General features: G+C 34.4%; 1 protein-coding gene across 3 annotated transcripts in view; it reads left to right on the top strand.

Moving 5' to 3' along the window:
- LOC111047539 overlaps nucleotides 1-20953 on the top strand; it is a 47924-nt gene that overhangs the window by 15944 nt on the left and 11027 nt on the right. For 2 of the 3 annotated variants that reach the window (XM_039429266.1, XM_039429265.1), the window contains exons 4-6: nucleotides 5076-5174; nucleotides 11915-12075; nucleotides 19953-20178. In XM_039429266.1, coding sequence (XP_039285200.1) covers nucleotides 5076-5174; nucleotides 11915-12075; nucleotides 19953-20178 — 486 coding nt within the window. The remainder of the gene's footprint in view (nucleotides 1-5075; nucleotides 5175-11914; nucleotides 12076-19952; nucleotides 20179-20953) is intronic. The other variant, XM_039429267.1, reaches the window with a different exon arrangement.

The raw sequence follows: 20953 nt of genomic DNA, 5'->3' as shown, positions 1-20953 counted from the left end.
TGAAGTACTGTGACTAAACGTGTCTGATCATGTCTTGTTTGTCTTGACTAACTGGTGTGCGCCTAGCCTTAGGCTAGACAAGACAAGACACGTTTAGTCACAATACTTCACACAGTTGCTTATGAAGACATGTTTGATTGCAATGACTAATCAGTGTGTGTTTCGTCATAAACAACAATCGAAGTATTGAGACTAAACGTGTCTGATCATGTCTTGTCTTGACTAACTGGTGTGCGCCCAGCCTTAGGATAGACAAGACAAGACATGATCAGACACGTTTAGTCACAATACTTCACATAGCTGCTTATGACGCAACTCACACTGATTAGTCATTGCAATTGGACATGTCTTCATAAGCAACAATGTGAAGTATTGTGACTAAACGTGTCTGATCATGTCTTGTCTTGTCTTTAGTAACTGGTGTGCGCATAGCCTTAGGGCCAAGATAACGAGGCGTTTTTCATTCAGGAAGTTCTCCGATTGGCTGAAAAGGAAGCTTGCTGCCGACTGAGAAACGCCTCGTGTGGCTTGGATCCGCAATAGCGTGCCCGTTGTTGTACGCCATGAGAGTCGGCAAAGAGATTGATTGATTGATTCATTCATTCATTCATTCATTCATTCATTGATTGACTGCCTTTATTAAAAACCTAGGAGGGCGAAGTTAGGGCGCAGCGGCCTCTCTACACTTAACCCTCCAATACAATTTAGTAAAACTAAAAAACACTGAACACTGTACAACAAAGATTATAAGATAAAAAAAAACTAATTTTACAAAATAATAAAAAAACTTCCAAATGAAATGAAAACGATGAAAGAAAGAAAACAAAATAAAAATTTCTTTCTAATTTGAATCAGTGAAAAGAATACAATAAGAAGAAAGAGGAAAGTGGAAAGTGAAAACGGAAGAAAAACGTCAGTTCAAAATCCATAGATCATTTCGATAGAAGTAGAAAGAAGAAAGAGAGGAATAATTGAAGAAGGGAAGAAAGGACACACACACAACACACACAAAACACACACACACACACACACACACACACACACACACACACACACACCACACACACACACACACACACAACAACCACACACACACACACACATGAACACACACGTTAAGATTCAGTGAACATTCCAGCCGAGTCCACCACCTCTGATCCACCGCAAGACAGCCGCGCCGAACCGACGATGTCCCTCAACAAGCCTTAGCTCAGCAGGCAGAGAATTCCACAAGCTACAGGCTGTCACAAGGAACAACTTGTTGTACATAACAGTCCTATGTGTTGGGACAGCCAGCAGATGGGATCCTTGCCGCGTTCCTTCACGACCAAAATCACCCAAGTAACGGTACTCTACTGCCAGATACTTAGGGGTTTTAGTTTTCAATATCTTATAGAGGAAGCACAAAGCATGATGTGATCTACTCTCACGCAGCTTCATAAGTTCAAGTCTGTTAAAGTATTCAGTTACATGGTCGTCACGTCTCAGGTTAAAGATAAAGCGAACACAGTAATTATGTGCACGCTGCATCCTCTGCAGAAGTTGAACTGTCATGTCAAGAGTCACAATGTCACAGTAGTTGAAGATCGGGAAGATCAGAGTCTTGACCAACATAACCTTCGTTGAAAAGGGAATGAAGTCAGAGATCCCCCCAATGGCCCCAAGAGACGGGGCGAGAGCGAGAAAGTGACCGCTTTCTTTTCTCTCTCTTCTGTGATCATTGGACCATCTAGACGGAAAAGTCAATATTTGGCGCCACGGCTCTGCCCGTCGTCCTTTCTGTGTGGATTATAATAATAATACTGAGGGTGATGCCCACATAAGCACTTAGGCTTGTGCCTGGGTAATGAGTGAGAGGGATGATGATGAGAGATGACGACTACTTTTTAGGTAGACGGGACCGACGACTTATCGTCTCCTCACGAAAGACGATTGGGCGTGTTATCGGATGGACACGTTAAAATGGCGCTGATGTACAACCCTTCTTCACCTCTACTCTACTGTGATTTAGAGATGATCCTCCCTTGGACAGCTTTTGAAAAAATACCGACGAAATACTTTTCTTGACTACTTTTCGATGCTTACATTAGAAAGCATCTAACGTTTGGCATTTGAAATTGAACTATAGTGAGGTCCACGTGATAATGGCAGTGGAGAAAAATAGAAGAGCAACGTTGCCGATTCTCTCCATTGTCAATGCCTTCTATAGAGGATAGCTGATACCGATGTAATATTTCGGGCCGGTTTCCGAGCTCGGGATTCAGCTAAGTTCTAGACTTTAAACAGCTGGAGTCAGAAAATTGGCTTTCCGAAACGGAGTAGTAGTGATAGTCACAGTCACGTTTTATACAGAGTTATCATAAAAGAATGGTGCGGTTTCAAACATTGTTTAAATAAAACATAATTACTTACAATTAATGTTTTTTTCAATCTTATTTGTCATCTCAAACAGTTTTTTTTACATAATCAATAAATTTCAATATGGACTTGAACCACTTAAAAAACAGGATTAATGAAGCAATGACAACCATAACCGAAGAAATGTTAGCGAATGTTTGGAGAGAAGTTGAATATCGTTTGGACATTTGTCGAGCGACTAAGGGCGCCCACATTGAAATTTATTGATTATGTAAAAAAACTGTTTGAGATGACAAATGAGATTAAAAAAAACATTAATTGTAAGTAATTCTGTTTTCCTTTAAACAATGTTTGAAACCGCACCATTCTTTTATGATAACTCTGTAGTATATTTCGCACCTAGAGCAGAAAAACATTTTTGCCCGTGGTGCGAACGCTATTTTTCGGCACACACAAAAATAAACAATATATATATGAGAATAGTTGTTTACTAAGCACTTCCGAAAGCAGAAGTGGAAGGTGATAGCTCTAGCAAATCTGAGGTAATCTTAATATCAGGAAATTGTCCAAGTATTTTTATTTTTTATTCTGATTTGTCTAAATAATTTAAAAGATGATGTTCAATTATGTAGGAGGTTGAGTTTATACTATTTTATTCTTTCAAATAACAATAGCATGATATTATTATAAATGTTTCAATAATTGAATAATGAACACCAATAATTAAAAGTTTTTTGATCACCTTTCTTAGTTCCATGTTAGCGGCTAGAAAGGGTACTCTTTCCGGCCTAGGCCGGAAAGAAACCTGTTTTGACGTCAGACGAGAGTCGTCTGCAAACAATGTCTTTCAGATCTACATAGGGACTGGAAAACAGATGCTTTCTGTGCAGTGTGGCGAAAATTAAATTTCGTAAACTAGAATATTGAACACAAAATTAAAGGAAGGGAAAATGTTGTAAAGTTCCAGCTATTTTGAATTATTAAGGAATGTTTAATTTCGTCAGGGAAAAACGTTTCCAATTATAGAAATGAGAAAAAAAGATTGTCATAAAAACTGCGACTACGCCCCGTTTCGGAAAGCCAATTTTCCGACTCCAGCTGTTTAAAGTCTAGAACTCAGCTGAATCCCGAGCTCGGAAACCGGCTCTAACTGCTCATTCTTGTTTAAAATAATAATTTTATCCCTCTAGAAAAAATATTTTAAGAGCCGGTTTCCGAGCTCGGCATTCAGCTAAGTTCTAGACTTTAAACAGCTGGAGTCAGAAAATTGGCTTTCCAAAACGGGGCGTAGTCGCAGCTTTTATAACAGTAGTCGTAGTTTTTATTTTCTCATTTCTATAATTGGAAACGTTTTTCCTTGACGAAATTAGACATTCCTAAATAATTCAAAATATCTGAAACTTTACACTATTTTCTCTTTATTTTATTTTGTGTTCAATTTTCTAGTTTACGAAATTTAATTTTCGCCACACTGCACAGAAAGCAGCTGTTTTCCAGTCCCTACGTAGATCTAAAAGACATTGTTTGCAGACGACTCTCGTCTGACGTCAGAACAGGTTTCTTTACCCTTTCCAGCCGCTAACAAGAAAGGTGATCAAAAAACAGCTCATCAAAAAACTTTTCATTATTTGTGTTCATTATTCAATAATTAAAACATTTATAATAATATCATCTTATTGTTATTTAATACCAGCCGTTAATATAAATATAATAGTTAATATATTGTTAATATAAAACCAGCCGGAACTAAGAAAGGTAATCAAAAAACAGCTCATCAAAAAACTTTTCATTATTTGTGATCATTATTCAATAATTAAAACATTTATAATAATATCATCTTATTGTTATTTGAAAGAATAAAAAGTATAAACTCAACCTCCTGCATAATTGAACATCATCTTTTAGGTTATTTAGACAAATCAGAATAAAAAATAAAAATACTTGGACAATTTCCTGATATTCAGATTACCTCAGATTTGCTAGAGCTATCACCTTCCACTTCTGCTTTCGGAAGTGCTTAGTAAACAACTATTCTCATATATATATTGTTTATTTTTGTGTGTGCCGAAAAATAGCGTTCGCACCACGGGCAAAAATGTTTTTCCGGCTCTCAATCTTTTCTAGTCCTCGGCCTACGGCCTCGGACTTGAAAACCGATTTCGAGCCGGAAAAATATCATTTTCTGCTCTAGGTGCGAAATATACTATAAAACTTGACTGTGACAATCACTACGAATCCGTTTCGGAAAGCTAATTTTCTGACTCCAGCTGTTTAAAGTCTAGAACTTAGCTAAATCCCGAGCTCGGAAACCGGCCCTTAATGATTGAATGATAAATTTTCGTAATTGAGATTGAATATTTTGTAAATTTAATATATTATTTCTACATTGTTGAAAAAACGATCTTCTAATTTTGCAGAGCTTTAGTTAGTTTCAGTTTTAGTTTTATTCTAAGTCATTGACCAGCGCTGCTGGATAGACTGTGCCAGGGTTTATAAAACATGCCACCAAGAAAGTCTACAGATGGATTAATAATGAAAATTAATCATAATTAATTCACAAGAAAGTTTCAAAATTCAACTCACTATCAAGAAATTCACTCAGGCTAGAAGAGGATAGCGCTATCTTCTTGTCAGATGATAGACAGGATAGCAACACCAATGTTCATAAAAAACTCTGTCATTACAACGAGGGCCTCACTGTAGGTTTATTGTTGCAGATGTAGAGAGCCTTCAGAAGCCGGTAGTCATTGTTCGAGTGTTGAATCACTTTTGGAAGCTCGCAGGGCAGATCCCGAGGAGGTTCTGTTAGGCCTGGGGTAAGACGCATTCAAATCTTGGGCATTCCTGCAAAAAATTATAGTAAAACGATAAAATATCGAATCAATCTTGGTACATAATGCAAAATCCCATATGGGATCAATAAAAATGTTATCACAGGTATGTTGAAACAGTTATTACTAATCAAAAATCAAAATCAAATGCTGTAAATCACCCAGAAGACTTCTGCTACTGCAAATATTGACAACAGGGTAAAAAAAAAAAAAAAATCTGGTGTGGCGCACTCACATAACTTTCCTTGCCGTTATGAAAATTGATCACCTGACGCTAGTATTCCCGCGCATCACAAGTCTACTATTCAAAGATTTGAGCCAGCTGGTGACAGGGCAATAACGCTGGAGACACACATGAGGTCTGCTATCTCTTCATAGTGAATGATTTAATAGAATCAACAATAATTTGCAATTGAATAATCACATTTTCTCGAATTTAAAGCTCATTTTCAATTTTAGGTGAAAATGTTACTGAACATTAATTGTAGAGATTTTCATGCTCAATCTACTCCACTTGATTTTTTTTTGTTTCAATTTTATCTGAAGCCTGATAATTGGGAATCTACCTGCATTGCTGGGGCGGAGCTCCTGAAATTTTTACAGATATGGGACTTGTGGCAGTTGATAGAGCTTATTGATGACTATTTTAGGTATGAATTTGATCAAAATCGTTGGAGCCGTTTCCGAGAAAATCACGAAAAACCCTGTTTTTGACAACATTTTTGCCATTTTAGCCGCCATCTTGAATTACATTTGATCGAAATTGTTCGTGTCGGATCCTTATAGTGAAAGGACCTTAAGTTCCAAATTTCAAGTCATTCCGTTAATTGGGACATGAGATATCGTGTACACAGACGCACATACACTCATACACACACACATACAGACCAATACCCAAAAACCAGTTTTTTGGACTCAGGGGACCTTGAAACGTATAGAAATTTAGAAATTGGGACCTTAATTTTTTCGGAAAACAATACTTTCCTTACCTATGGTAATAGGGCAAGGAAAGTAAAAACAGGTAGATGGCAATTCGATGAGCGCAACTATTCAAAAAAATATTTTTGGGACTAACCCTTCTGGAGAAAGGCCCACACTATTGCGCAATAAAAATTATTAATAGACTCCTCAATTATTATAAAGATTTTTCCAACTTTTCAAAGATGACCGGAAGGATAAGGGAATTTCTGTTAAAAAGAGCGCCATACACATTGGACGAACGAGTGGATGTCTTGAGGGAACAAAATTACATATCATAGAATTATTATAAATAAAAATTTCATTTAAATCAACTGAATTAATCGATTTTTTCCAGGGGGTGCTCCTAGAGGCAGTGTTTTTCTTTGACGTCTCCTCCTTGCACTATTGTATTTCTGTGTTTATTATTGATTGTAACGTTTCAATGTTGTGAAGCTTGTCTTTATATGCAACTACTTGAATAAGTGGAATTTGATTGATTGATTGATTGATTGATTGATTTGTCAGCCCGGGAATAGTAGCGCTCATCGAATTTCCATCTAGCTGTTTACCCTGTTGTCAATATATGCAGTAGCAGAAGTCTTCGGGGTGAATTACAGCATTTAATTGGGATTTTTGTTTAATAATACTTATTAATTCATTAGCATTTGAATGATTGCAATATCTCAGTAATTCCCATCTGTATGTTAAAATAGTTTGAATATTTGTTAAAGCTTTTCATAACTTGATTTGTGTGGCTGGTTTTTCAAGACTTTCTCATTCTTCGTATTAAATAGGCTACGATCCTCTTTGTTCTGTACAGCTCATTGTTGGAGGAAAACAAGCTAACAGAGCTGAAATTGTTATGAATATTTCTCATTTCATAATTCTCTCTATAGCAGTAGTTTATACCATCAAATTGTATTTTTCCTACAGTTACGTTGAAAAGTGGCCATTGCTGCACTGATTACAGAACGCAAAGAATCACTTTTCCGCTCTAGTGCGGGGAAAATTTTTCTGCACTCCAGATTTGCAACATGGCAACGCAAAATACTTAGTAGGTTATATGGAGCAACAGTGCAGCAAAATCAAAATGAAGTTGGTAACAGTGACTGCTGTGGCTGCTATAGTGAGCAGAGGTGCAACCAAGCACAACGCGCTAATTATTACATTATATATTATAACCAAGGACAACATGTTTATTCAATTTGACAATAAATTAAGGTTTTTATCAATAATAAAATTACACAGAAAAACATTTGATGGATTTCAGGAAATTTTACCCATAATTACCCACTTTTCATATTCAATGGTAACTGTAGGAAAAACTTAATGTGAAATACGTGCGCAAAGTTCCTCTGCTGCACTCAATAAACCATTCCGCCCTCGCCTACGGCTCGGGCGTAAACGTTTCTTTCGGTGCAGCAAACTGTCACTTTGCGCACTAGTTGCACAAATAACTATTTCCGTTATGGCTACTCTTGAATATAAATAAAAATAGAAATCCAAGTGCCCTCTTTTAAAATTGTCTACTCACAACATGTTTCGGCTATGATGCCATTATCAAGTGATTGAAAATAAATAAAATGAAATTTAATAAATGAGAAGCTTGCAATCTATATATATAAAAGCGAAATGGCACTCACTGACTGACTGACTGACTGACTGACTGACTCACTCACTCAATCACTCACTCACTTGCATAACTAAAAATCTACCGGACCAAAAACGTTCAAATTTGGTAGGTATGTTCAGTTGGCCCTTTAGAGGCGCACTAAGAAATCTTTTGGCAATATTCCAACTCTAAGGGTTGTTTTTAAGGGTTTAAAGTTCGTCTTTTAGCATGTATATTCTTCTTCCCCCAATCTCTTAATTATAATTGAAATTTCCATATCATATGTTACTATAGAACTATAATCTAGATAGAGTACCTCTTCGAAACAGTTGTTAACTGGCAACTAAATTAATAATTTTGTCAGGTTGGCATTAAGTTGAGTTGACTTTGTTAGGTTGGCACCAAGTTGAAGATTTAAATGCATTTATCGCGGAAAAATAATTGATTGGGCACTGCTACTTCAATCCTGGGAATATTATATTACTAGCCGTCAGGCTCGCTTCGCTCGCCATATCCGTTTAGCCAGACGTTTAGTCTGAACCCCCGACTGGATTGTCCTAACATATGATAAAAATGCTCAAATGAAAAATGCAGGCGAGCGAAGCGAGCCTGCTGATCTCATTCTTGGACGATCCAGTCGGGGGTCCAGGGGGCGGAGCCCACTGGCTAGACGTATATGGCGAGCGAAGCGAGCCTGACGGCTAGTAGTATTTATTTTTCAAACACTTGATAATGGCATCATAAAGCTGAAACATGTTTGAGTGAACAATTTTAAAAAGGGTTTTTAGATTTTGATTTCTATTTACAGTATAATTTATTTATTTTGCTTAGAAATGATTAAAATTGTGGTTATAGAAGATTGAAGAATAATTTCCAGTCGACTTGATAACAATTTTGAAGCATGTAGTGAAATGTAGCTTTCAAAATATGTGTAGGTAATAATATGTAGATTTGGTTGCTAACAAAGTTGATGTTAATATTATTTCTTTATGTTTGAACCAGATAAAAGGCTTTATAACTTCGCTGTACTATCTTACATTTCACAGAAACTTTTCTTCACTAATATGTAATCTTTCATATAATATTTAAATGTACTGGAAATTACAGATCAGGCATGATGCATGAGTGACATTATAATTCCTAACGTTTATTAAATTCTAATTAGTTTTGCTACACTTAAGAAGAGATTAATGTTTCAGTTGTTGATACTATTATTAAAGTGATATTTCACGTGTATTAGGGTAGGTATTTCTGTATCCACTTGTAATAATATTCTTTATTATTTATTGATTCATACAATAAGTACATCATCAAAATGATAGGGAGAGAAAAAATAAGGTAACCTTGTGCTATTCCTCTCCCAAATTTAGATAAGGATACACATAGTCCGAAATCTACTTGGAATAGTATTCTTTATTATTTATTAATTCATACAACAAGTACATAATAAAAATGATAGGGAGAGAAAAATGTAACCTTGTGCTATTCCTCTCCCAAGTTTAGATAAGGATACACATAGTCCGAAATAGTCATGTTGCTCACTTCACAAAATTTTCAGTATAATATTATAATACTTCATTGAAATTCAATTTTTTCAAGGCTTAGAAATAGAGCAATAATTTTGAAAACTGTTTTAAAAACTTGAAAACTTTCTTAAAATACTTTACTTTTGAAGTTTAACAGAAGATTTTCTAAATTTGTGTAAAGTTGCAAGCTGCTCAATCATCACGTTTAAGGATCATTCCTTGTTTTCAACGAGGAAAATATTGGTGGACCAGTCTGCTCTCTTTCAGTTGTAAACCAGTGGTAGCATACAGTGATTGTGGATAAACACACACATTACTATCGATGATAAATACAAATTCAGTCAAACGTACGTGGTGTGTGAAGCCCACATCGATTTTCAGACTTACATTTGTTTGCCGTCCTTATAAATTCTACGAGATTAAATGGAACTTGACAAACACATGATGCACATCATATGTTTGCCAAGTTGTGTTCAATCCAATAGAATTTAAAAGGACGCCAATAAATTGTACGTTCAAGAAGTATCAAATTGTATGTAACTGAAGTTAGTCTGTAAGTGAGCCTGCTAGTGAGCAAGTTGAGTTTCATCAAATGAACCCTTGGGAATTATACAGTTACAAGTACTTGATTACTGATTTAAATTCAATAATTAATTGTAGAAAATACAAGTAAGATGCAAAGTAATAGATAAGTTGGTGCTACCAGCTAGAATCGAAATATATACCAGCTGGAATTGAAATATATGGAGGAACAAGCATCTCAAACTTAAATAAAATACTCCTATTACAAAAAGAAGCAATACGAATAATTCTAAATCATGATAGAGAGCAATCATGAACTGCATGACTTTTTTCCCTTCTCATTTTTCTATTTCTATCTTGTTTTTGAAGTAATCTATATTAATTTTTACTGTGCGCTCATCTATTATACTTTTAGTTTTACATTAATACTTACCGTATAGTTTATTCATGTACAGTGCTATTTTGTTTTGTACCACTATGGGTCTTGTTAGACTCAGTGCAAATTGTCAAATTATTGTATAAATAAATAAATCATGCAAGCCATTCTTCAGTAAGTTAAAGTTCATGACGGTGTACAGCCTGTACATTGATAGGACAATATTATATATAAAAACTAACGAATCTAGATTCCCACGGCAAGTAGATATACATAATTACAACACAAGAAATAAAAATAATTTTACAATAAAGAAACACAATAAGGAAAAATATAAACAAAGTCCAACGTATTTGGGAATAAAATTGATTGGTTGTCTCCCAGGTTGCATAAGACATAAACCTGATAGATCAAAATTCAAGGAATTGCTGAGAGCATATTTGATAGATTTAGCATGCTACAGGATAAACGAGTTTACTGTAAAAAAATGAATTTTAAAGACTCACTATTTCTCTTTAGCTTTAAGTTAGTTTTTGACTTTTTCATGTACATTTTCATGTATGTTTTGGAAATAAATAAATGATTGATTGATTGATCGCCTTCAAGAAACCACACGGGCCACTAATGAGGGTAATGAAGTGGAATTGATTGATTGAGTACTTTATTTATGTAGATTACAATATATACTGGCTTATACACTTATATACAATAGCTTACAATACAGCAAAATTAAAATGAATTTACATAATATAGACTAAGAAAATAATTATTGAACTGTATATGATATGAAAAAGCAATTTGTAATATAATAACTATACATAATAACCCTAAAGAGACACACTGGGGTGTTTTACACCCCAGGGATTTTTTTTTTCTGTTCTGCAGTTGACAATATCAAACAGATGGGAATTTATGCCCAGTCTAAATTAGGTTTGTAGTATTGTCAACTACTCTCCACCACTTCCAGTCAGTAATAGCATTCCACAAGGTCACCAGCTCATCTTGTTCTTCGTTGGGGTGTCCAACACCCCAGAGTGTCTTTTACGTAGGACTTTTATCAAACACTTTTATTACAAAGATTACTTTTATTGTCACTACGAAAGTGGTATGGGATGATGGATCAGATTGGAATAAATGCTATGATTCTCTACAACTTGAGATTCAAAGCAATGAAATGAAGAGATGTGAGTTTTTGATGAAGTTGTCATTGGCAATGATCAAGCTATTCGTTCAAACCAGAAAAGGAGCTCCAACACTAAGGCGGAACATGCGTACTTCTAAAATTAGTATTAATATTGATAAGCAGTGCTTTACTTTTGATTTCTGTATGCACTTGGAACAAAAATGATTAAGAAATGATAAAGTATGGTCTAAGTACTTGTTTTTTCATATTTTTCAAAGAAAAATGCAAAATTAAATAGGGGTGTTGAACACCCCAGTGTGTCTACTGTGTTAGCATAAAGTAAGTGTGTCTCTGTAGGGCTAATTATATTGTTATGCATCTACATAAATTGGCGGAGCTTTGGACATATCAATGTCCATTCTTCGGAAAGAATATTAAAAATATCCTCCCCACTAACTCTCTACCAATTCCTCTGGAATCAGAGGACAATAGAGTATGCTAGTTGAGAGTTTTTGGAACGTTTTTGGAACAATAGCCCAGTGTAGTTCCGTCTTGTTTATTTTACCCAATATATTTGTGTTTTAATTTTTGTGCTTTGAATTGTAGTTTTGGCGGACCCGCATATACGGCGGACACTGGACGCATTCCGGCCAGGTTCCTGCAGCCTTCCAAGCTGAAAGGAGTGGCCATTGATGATTTTCTCCGGCATCAACAGGATCTGGTTCATAATTTCGAATCGGGGTACTGGGGATATAGGGGTTTAACAGGTCAGTGTTATCACTTGCATGAAAAATCGAATGATATATAATTCCCACAGTATAAGTACTTATTTGAAATTGAAAAAATTGAAAATTTCTTGACATGTATTTTGAATTTGAATACAATAACTTATTCTACTTTATACAAATTCATTATGATCCAATTCCTAAGCGACGACTCTATAGTGAGGTCCACGTTATAATGGCAGTGTTTGATTAGCAATGGTATTGCTCTCCTTGTCTATCATTCAACAAAGCGGATAGCGCTATCTCTTTCTTGCTTTGCTCTGTTGTCAGATCGTCTTTTAACAATGTAGAATTACTAATTAATTGAAATAATATTTCATCTCAATCATGAAAAATTCTTTATGAAATTATTGAAAAATATTATTTCTTGCTTAATAAAATATAATTATTGATTATTTTAAACGAAAATTAACAGTTAATATTACATCAATAAACCTGTATCTGCTACAGTCTAAAGAAGGCATTGACAAGATAGAGGATCGGCAACGTTGTTCTCCTATCTTTCTCCACTGCCATCATAACGTGGACCTCACTTTAGTTGGTAAGACTGTCAAGGAATTAAACCCTAAGGCCTGGTTGCACAAACCGGTTAAATTTTAACCGTGATTAATTTCACGAGAACCAAGAGAAGGCCTTTCTGATAAGACAGCTTCTCTTGGAATCTATCACGGTTAAAATTTAACCGACTTTTGTGCAACCGGCACTAAAAATTGTAATGGTTTCCGGTTCGGTGAGCCGTTTATTTATTTAATGTAATTGCTGATAAATAAAAATGAATGGATATCTATTTTACATTCCACAATACACAAATCATATTCGGTACATGATCAGAATCAAGATCAATAGGCCTAGCCTTAAACTGAAACGAAGTGTTATTTATTTATTTATTCATACAATAAGTACATCATCAAAATGATAGGGAGAGAAAAATAAGGTAACCTTGTGCTATTCCTCTCCCAAATTTGGATACCGTTACACATAACCCGAAAGTCTTGTAGTTGTTTACTTCAGAAAATGTTCAGCCCTTAATTATTTTCACAACGTAGATTTTTAAATTTAGATACTTCAAAACCAAACGATAGTGATAGTGATAGTGTCACGATAGTGACAGAACCGTGTCTCAAAAATAATTTAATTATAATTTTTTTTTAATAAAATACAGTACTTTCAATTATTTTAAATGTTATAAAATATAGTATAATTTAAACAATTCATTTTCATCTTAAACTGCAGAGCAAGAGAGGAAAACGTTCTATTCAATAAAAATGTCTTAGCAAAGCTTCCACGCCATTGGCTAAGAACTTAATACAAACTCAGCAGTTGCGCTGACAAAATTTTTATTCCTAAAAAAAGACTCACTCGCTTCTCGTTCAACTGCGGTATCGACCACGAGTCCAGGTTTACCCAGGAGAGTCAGTTCCATATTTTCTGTAAGTTATTTTTCTTTAATTTTCTTTCAAATTCATTGTCATCCTTTTAAACAGTAATATCTCAAATAATAAAAATAATAATAATAACAACAATAATAGAACGTTTTCCTCAACATATATTTTTTTTTAATAAATTTAAATTCTTAAATAAAATCAATTTCATTTTAGATAATTAAATATAAGCCAACGGTTTCATAAGAAAGGGCGTAATTGTTTAAAATAAGATTTGTTTTGTTTAATCATCCGTATACCGATTTTCAACCTTTTGTATCTTTTAAATATTGTTCAAATTGATAAGAACTTTGTGTCAATAAAAACTAAATTACTTTTCCAATTCTTACTTCTTCTATTTTCATCCTATTTCAAAAATTCAAACACCTTGTGTGAGTCAAAATTTTATTATCAAAATTTCCAAGTTTTGTGTTTTTTTCTTTTTATAGAAAAAGACACTGGTGGAGGCGTTCCTGTTCCTGTGAGGTAATTGAATGAATTGATCGAAACCCATACGATTTGGAGGAATCTGGGGATTAATTCATTCAATTATCAACAAATTTAAAGATCCTATAATTTTTGGTAGTGTGCTTTACCAAACATCGAGTAGAGGCACTAACCACTAAGAAGAATACAATCGATCAGTAGGCCTACTAACGAATTGATTATTTGAATAAATCACATTAATGTGAAGAACATAAATAGATGATGAAATAACACATAACAAAACACTTATAATCTTTTCGTTAGACTGGTCATTTCTCTTTATTCTTTTATTTGTTACATATGGTGAAGGCGTCGATCGCCCATCATCCCATTTATTTGTTACAATAGAAGGAATATTCACATTATTATCACTAAAATAGGAAATATTCACTTATTAAGGCTGTGTAAAGGCTAAAAATAAACTTTTTTACTCGTAATATTTTTCCAAGTTGTTTGATTTGTATATCATCAAGCTATCAAAATGAAAAAGTTTTCACAGGAAAAAATGTTTTTCTGATCATTACTTTTTGAGATATGAGCGCCTAAAGTTTAGATCTTTGGGACAGAACATTCCAAATTCGGTAAGAGATAAATCCATGAGATTTGGAGGATAGATTCTTCATGTTATTGTTGATCTAGTAAAACAAAAATTTTCTGAAAATTTCAATTTTTGAGATAGTTATCAATTTACTAAAAATAACCAAAAATAAGTTTTTGTTCAGTTTTTGGTAAATTGAATAACTTTTCCAAAAATTGATATTTTCAGAAACTTTTGTTTTACTAGATCAACAATACCATGAAGAATCCATCCTATAAATCTCATGGATTCATATCTTACCGAATTTGCAATGTTCTGTCCCAAAAATTCAAACTTCAGTCGCTCATATCTCAAAAAGTAATGATCGGAAAAAAATGTTTCCTGAGAAAACTTTTTCATATGGTAGCTTGATGATATACAAATCGAAAAACTTGAAAAAATATCACGAGTAGAAAGTTTATTTTTAGCCTTTGCAAAGGAATAATTTTATACAGTAAACATTACAACACTCTTGTAATGATGATTAATTTATTTTTCATTTCTGCAAGAGTTGATTGAAAACCAGCCAACTCTTCAACATCACTGTGTGAAATTTATGCAGTGAATATAGTAAAATTCAAAGAACATCTTAAATTTATACAGTCAATTTATGAAATTCATACAGTGAATATGTGAAATTCATAGCCGTGTGACATATAGCAAACCATGTGCAATATTTTGAACCGGTTTCAGGGTCAAATTCTTGCGCGTCTTCTGTGATAATGAAATCGCCGTACAGGCCGACGTAAGTCAGTCAGCCTTATACAAAGCATGATTGTCGTTTCATGTTTTTTATGTTCAAACACTTTTTATTATTTAAAATTATTTGCTTTCAGTGTTGTTCCAGGTATTTTATTTCACGTTTACTATAGTTAATTTCCAATTAAACACCAATTATGTTTCGGAAACTAATATTATTGGTTTGTTTTATTTTTTAATGTGTAATGTTTGTTGCATCTATAATTTTTGTTTTGTCTTTGTCAGTAGTAGATTATTGTGTTTTGCATCATTTTCGCTTTCAAGCCTTGTTATTTAGAATAACAATTTGTAATTTATTGGAACATATAAGGATATTGTATAATTTGACTAGCCGTCAGGCTTGCTTCGCTCGCCATATCCGTCTAGCCAGAAGGCTCCGCCCCCTGGACCCCCGACTGGATCGTCCAAGAATGAGATCAGCAGGCTCGCTTCGCTCGCCTGCATTTTTCATTTGAGCATTTTTATCATATGTTAGGATAATCCTGTCGGGGGGTCCAGACTAAACGTCTGGCTAAACGGATATGGCGAGCGAAGCGAGTCTGACGGCTAGTAATATAATATTCCCAGGAATAGCTCTGATTGAAGTAGCAGTGCCCAATCAATTTTTCCGCGATAAATGCATTTGAATCTTCAACTTGGTAACAACCTAACAAAGTCAACTCAACTTAATGCCAACCTGACAAAATTATTAATTTAGTTGCCAGTTAACAACTGTTTCGAAGAGGTACTCTATCTAGATTATAGTTCTATAGTAACATATGATATGGAAATTTCAATTAATATTAAGAGATTGGGAGAACAAGAATATACATGCTAAAATACGAACTTTAAACCCTTGAAACAACCCTTAGAGTTAAAATATTGCCAAAAGATTTCTTAGTGTGCCTCTAAAGGGCCAACTGAACATACCTACCAAATTTGAACGTTTTTGGTCCGGTAGATTTTTAGTACTGCGAGTGAGTGAGTGAGTGAGTGAGTGAGTGAGTGAGTGAGTGAGTGAGTGAGTCAGTCAGTCAGTCAGTCAGTCAGTGAGTGAGTGCCATTTCGCTTTTATATATATAGATAGATAATTTATATTTTATAATGTATGATTTTATTTTCATCGCATTATATACTGCAACTTTTACTACCATGTACGAGATAGCGCTTTCTTTATAGGTAATCAATTCTCATTTTATAAAGTTTTCAGTTTAACATTATAAATCAAAACTTATACAAATGTTTTCAGCATATTATTCCACTGTATACAGTTTAGCATGGTTTCTAGTTTTATATTATTTTTTTTCTTCTTGTGAAAGAGAACATTTTAGTTCAAAATTATAACTCCCAAAACACATAACAATATTTTCAGCTTATTAATATTATTCCACTGTATACAGTTTAGCATGGTTTCTAGTTTTATATTATTTTTTTCCTCTTGTGAAAGAGAACGTTTTAGTTCAAAATTATAACTCCCAAAACACATAACAATATTTTCAGCTTATTATTTCACATTGTATGCAGTTTAGCATGGTTTCCAGTTCCATATTATTTTTTTGCTTCGTGTGGAAATAATCAATGTAGATTGCAATCAATAAACTCAATTACAATTCAATTCATTATTTATTGTCATGAGAATTTTACACAAATACATGGACATCGTCAGGTACATAAGATCAAATATCACAAAACAATCTCTGTCATATAGATATTAGCATAGAGAAACAATAGCGTAAGTAGATATCCCATGGTATAGGGCGTTCATGTCGCAACTTTTACTGTTATCTCAAGCCGATTACTGTCGTTTATTGTCAATTTTTACTGATTTGTTGGGGTGAGAGTGTATGAACGGCACAATTTGAGAGACTACCAGCGTCACACAGCTTCACGGTAAAGAATTACATGAACTATCGGCTTGAGATAACAGTAAAAGTTGCGACATAAACGCCCTATACCATGGGATATCTACTTATGCTATCGTTTCTCTATGATATTAGATACTTAGATAGTTACTACAGTAATATAGATAGATATTAGAAACCCATATATTATGCAGTCATATAGATACAGTAAAATAAATTATACATACAGTCATTTATAGATACAGTAAAATAAATTATACATACAGTCATTTATAGATTACTAGATATCAGTTTACACAAAAGTTTAGTCAATACTACTATTCAACACAATACAACATGAATACAAAAGAGACCATTTCATACATCCATGCTCTCATCAACAGAAAAATCTGGTGTGGCGCACTCACACAACTTTCTTTGCCGTTTTGAAAATTTATCACCTGACGCAAGTGTTCCCGCGCATCTCAAGTCTACTATTCAAAGATCTGCCAGCTGGTGACAGGATAATAACGCTGGAGACACACGAAGTCTGCTATCTCTTCATAGTGAATGATTTAATAGAATCAACAGTTGCCAACAGTTTGTAATTGAAATAATAACATTTTCTCGAATTCCGAGCTTATTTTCAATTTTAGGTGAAAATGTCACTGAACATTAATTGTAGAGATTTTTATGCTCAATCTTATCCACTTGAAATTTTTTGTTTAAATTGTATCTGAAGCCTGATAATTGGGAATCTAAAATCACACTTTGCATTGATGGGGCAGAGCTCCTGAATTTTTTACAGATATGGGACTTGTGGCAGTTGATAGAGCTTATCAATGACTATTCTAGGTATAAATTTGATCAAAATCGTTGGAGCCGTTTTCGAGAAAATCGCGAAAAACCCTGTTTTTGACAACATTTTCGCCATTTTAGCCGCCATCTTTAATTGGATTTGTTCGAAATTGTTCGTGTCGGATCCTTATAGTGAAAGGATCTTAAGTTCCAAATAATTTCAAGTCATTCCGTTTATTGGGAGATGAGATATCGTGTACACAGACGCACATACACTCATACACACACACACATACACATACAGACCAATACCCAAAAACCAATTTTTTGGACTCAGGGGACCTTGAAACGTATAGAAATTCAGAAATTGGGGTACCTTAATTTTTTTCGGAAAGCAATACTTTCCTTACCTATGGTAATAGGGCAAGGAAAGTAATAAAAGCTCTTATCCAGCAGATATTTTTTAATATCAACTTAAATTTTTTTGTTATATTTGCCTTAAGAAATATAATCAACGTCATTCTTTAAATACCGGGTGACCCAGAATAACGGGAACTTTTAAAAACGCCATAAAACATTAGTGGAAAAGGCTAAAATGATTTTATTAAAACTAATGTAAAGTTCAAGACTTGCTGTTTGAGAATTATTAATAACATCTATCACTTTTTGACAATTACTTCATTTAAATGGCTTCCTCCTGAACGAATACACTCTTGAAATCTGTGTTCACGATTCCTAAACGATTGCTGCAAAATTTCAGCTGGTATATTGATAATTTCATTTTGAATAGTCTGTTATGATTCAACCACAGTTATTGGTCAAGTTGTGAAAACGTTTGATTTGAGATATCCCCTCCACAAACAGAAAATCGCAGGTGGACAGATCATGGGACCAGGTAACGCAGATGTTGCAGCGATCAATGAGGAATCGTCAACACAGATTTCAAGAGTGTATTCGTTCAGGAGGAAGCCATCTTAAAGAAGTAAATGTCAAAAAGTGATAGATGTTATTAATAATTCTCAAATGGCAAGTTTTGAACTTTAGGGTAACCGTCCACTGGAACCGTATTCAACCGATCCGTTCGGCCGTTGGATCGGACGAATCTGCCGGCTGTTAATTCGGCCGAATATGGTCGTCCATTGGAACCGTTTATGTCAGTCTAGTTCAGTAGTTGGCTGAACTATTGAATATTGAATAAATATTGAATTAACTACTATCATAGCCACCAAAATTTCTCATAAACAATGATTATATTGAGATTTTGGAACCAAATTGAATAAACAAATATCTACTAAATTAGTTATTCATTACAATACATTCAGTTTTCAGCAATCTTTGTCCACAGATTCCTTTGAACATCACGACGATGATATCTTTTGTCTCGCATATCTCACAATGGATCATGCTTGAACCAAACTTATCAACTTTTCATTGTACATAGTTACAACTTTATAAAACAGAACAACTTCAAAAAACAAAAACAAACAAGGCTGCGAAACAATTTTAGGTTAGGAACACTTTGTTGTCTCAGCTCGACTAGTTAGTTCGGCCGGATAGAGCCGGAAAATCCCATTCAATTCGGATCAAAAAATTGAGACGGCCGTGCACGGCCGTATGAACCTGTTGCAATGGACGAGCATCTATTCCTTTCTTTGTTGGGGGATCGTTCGGACGAGTTCGGTAGTTTTCGGCCGATGCTAGTTCGGACGAAATCGGTTCCAGTGGATGGTCTACCTTACATTCGTTGAAATAAAATTATTTTTGCTTTTCGCATTAATGTTTTATGGCGTTTTTAAAAGTTCCCGTTATTCTGGGTCACCCGATATAATCAACGTCATCATACCGTATTGATGATCATCTTCCCTTGAAATGTGTTTATGTGTGATAAAAAGCTCATATAAAAATGATGAGAAATCTTTAGATTATATACCATTTTCACAAACAAAAAATTCTAATAATTAGGTTGTTATTTAAATTGATGTTTGATGTGTGATGTAGGTCCTTCGCATACGATTCCCTCAGTGATTGTGGCAAAGATAATGGAGAAGCTGCGCGAGCACGAGCGCGAGAACTCCGTCGCCTCTCCACCGCCTCAGCAGCCGCCGCACTTCCCCCACCACCGCGCCACACACACCCCCTCCACGCACCACCACAACAACAGCAACAACGACTCTGACAACAACAAGTTCTCGCGTGTCGCGCACAACCTGCTAACCAAGATACGGTAGGTATTCATTATACAGAGCGAGTCATCGATCAACGTTGCCGATCTCTATCTGGTCAATGCCTTCTATAGACGGTAGCTGATACAGGTTTATTGATGTAATATTAGCATAAGCTTGGTGGAAATCTACTGGCATAAGTGAGAAGTTGTCCGCCAGTAGGAGTAGCGCTCCAATACTAAGAGAGGAAAAAATTAATAAAGAATAAAAATAAAATAAATGCTGCACTCGAGGATTTCTAGACATAATTATGTAATTCTAATCATATGCATCCTTCAACAATATGTAAAAAAAATATTTTGCAAGAGACCTTCAAAATGGAAGCTATATTATTTTGATATCAAAATCTTGGATTATCCAGTTTTTTATTTTCAATGTAATATACTTCTTTATTATTAGTTGATTTATAAGATCGTTTGGGATACTATTTATTCTTCTTGGTGCAATATAAATGAGTTGTTTTCGAATTAGAGTGAGTTTTGAAACATAGCATTCAAATTTATGCTCATTAAATCTTGCTTTATGTGTTTCGCTATTGATTTTTTAAAAGTTGTTGTTATATCTATTGAAATATTTGAGGATGTTAAGCAATATTAACTGTTCATTCTCGTTCAAAATAATCAATTATATTTTATGAAGCAAGTAATTATATTTTTCAATAATTTCATAATGAATTTTCATAATATTAATATGAAATATTTTGTTAATTAATTATCAATTCTACATTGTTAAAAGACGATCTTGCAACAGAGCAAAGCGAGAAAGAGATAGCGCTAT

Source organism: Nilaparvata lugens, chromosome 5, assembly GCF_014356525.2.
Source record: "Nilaparvata lugens isolate BPH chromosome 5, ASM1435652v1, whole genome shotgun sequence".
Taxonomy (NCBI): domain Eukaryota; kingdom Metazoa; phylum Arthropoda; class Insecta; order Hemiptera; family Delphacidae; genus Nilaparvata; species Nilaparvata lugens.
Note: the sequence above shows the minus strand (reverse complement) of the source record. Positions and strands in the feature narration are given on the sequence as shown.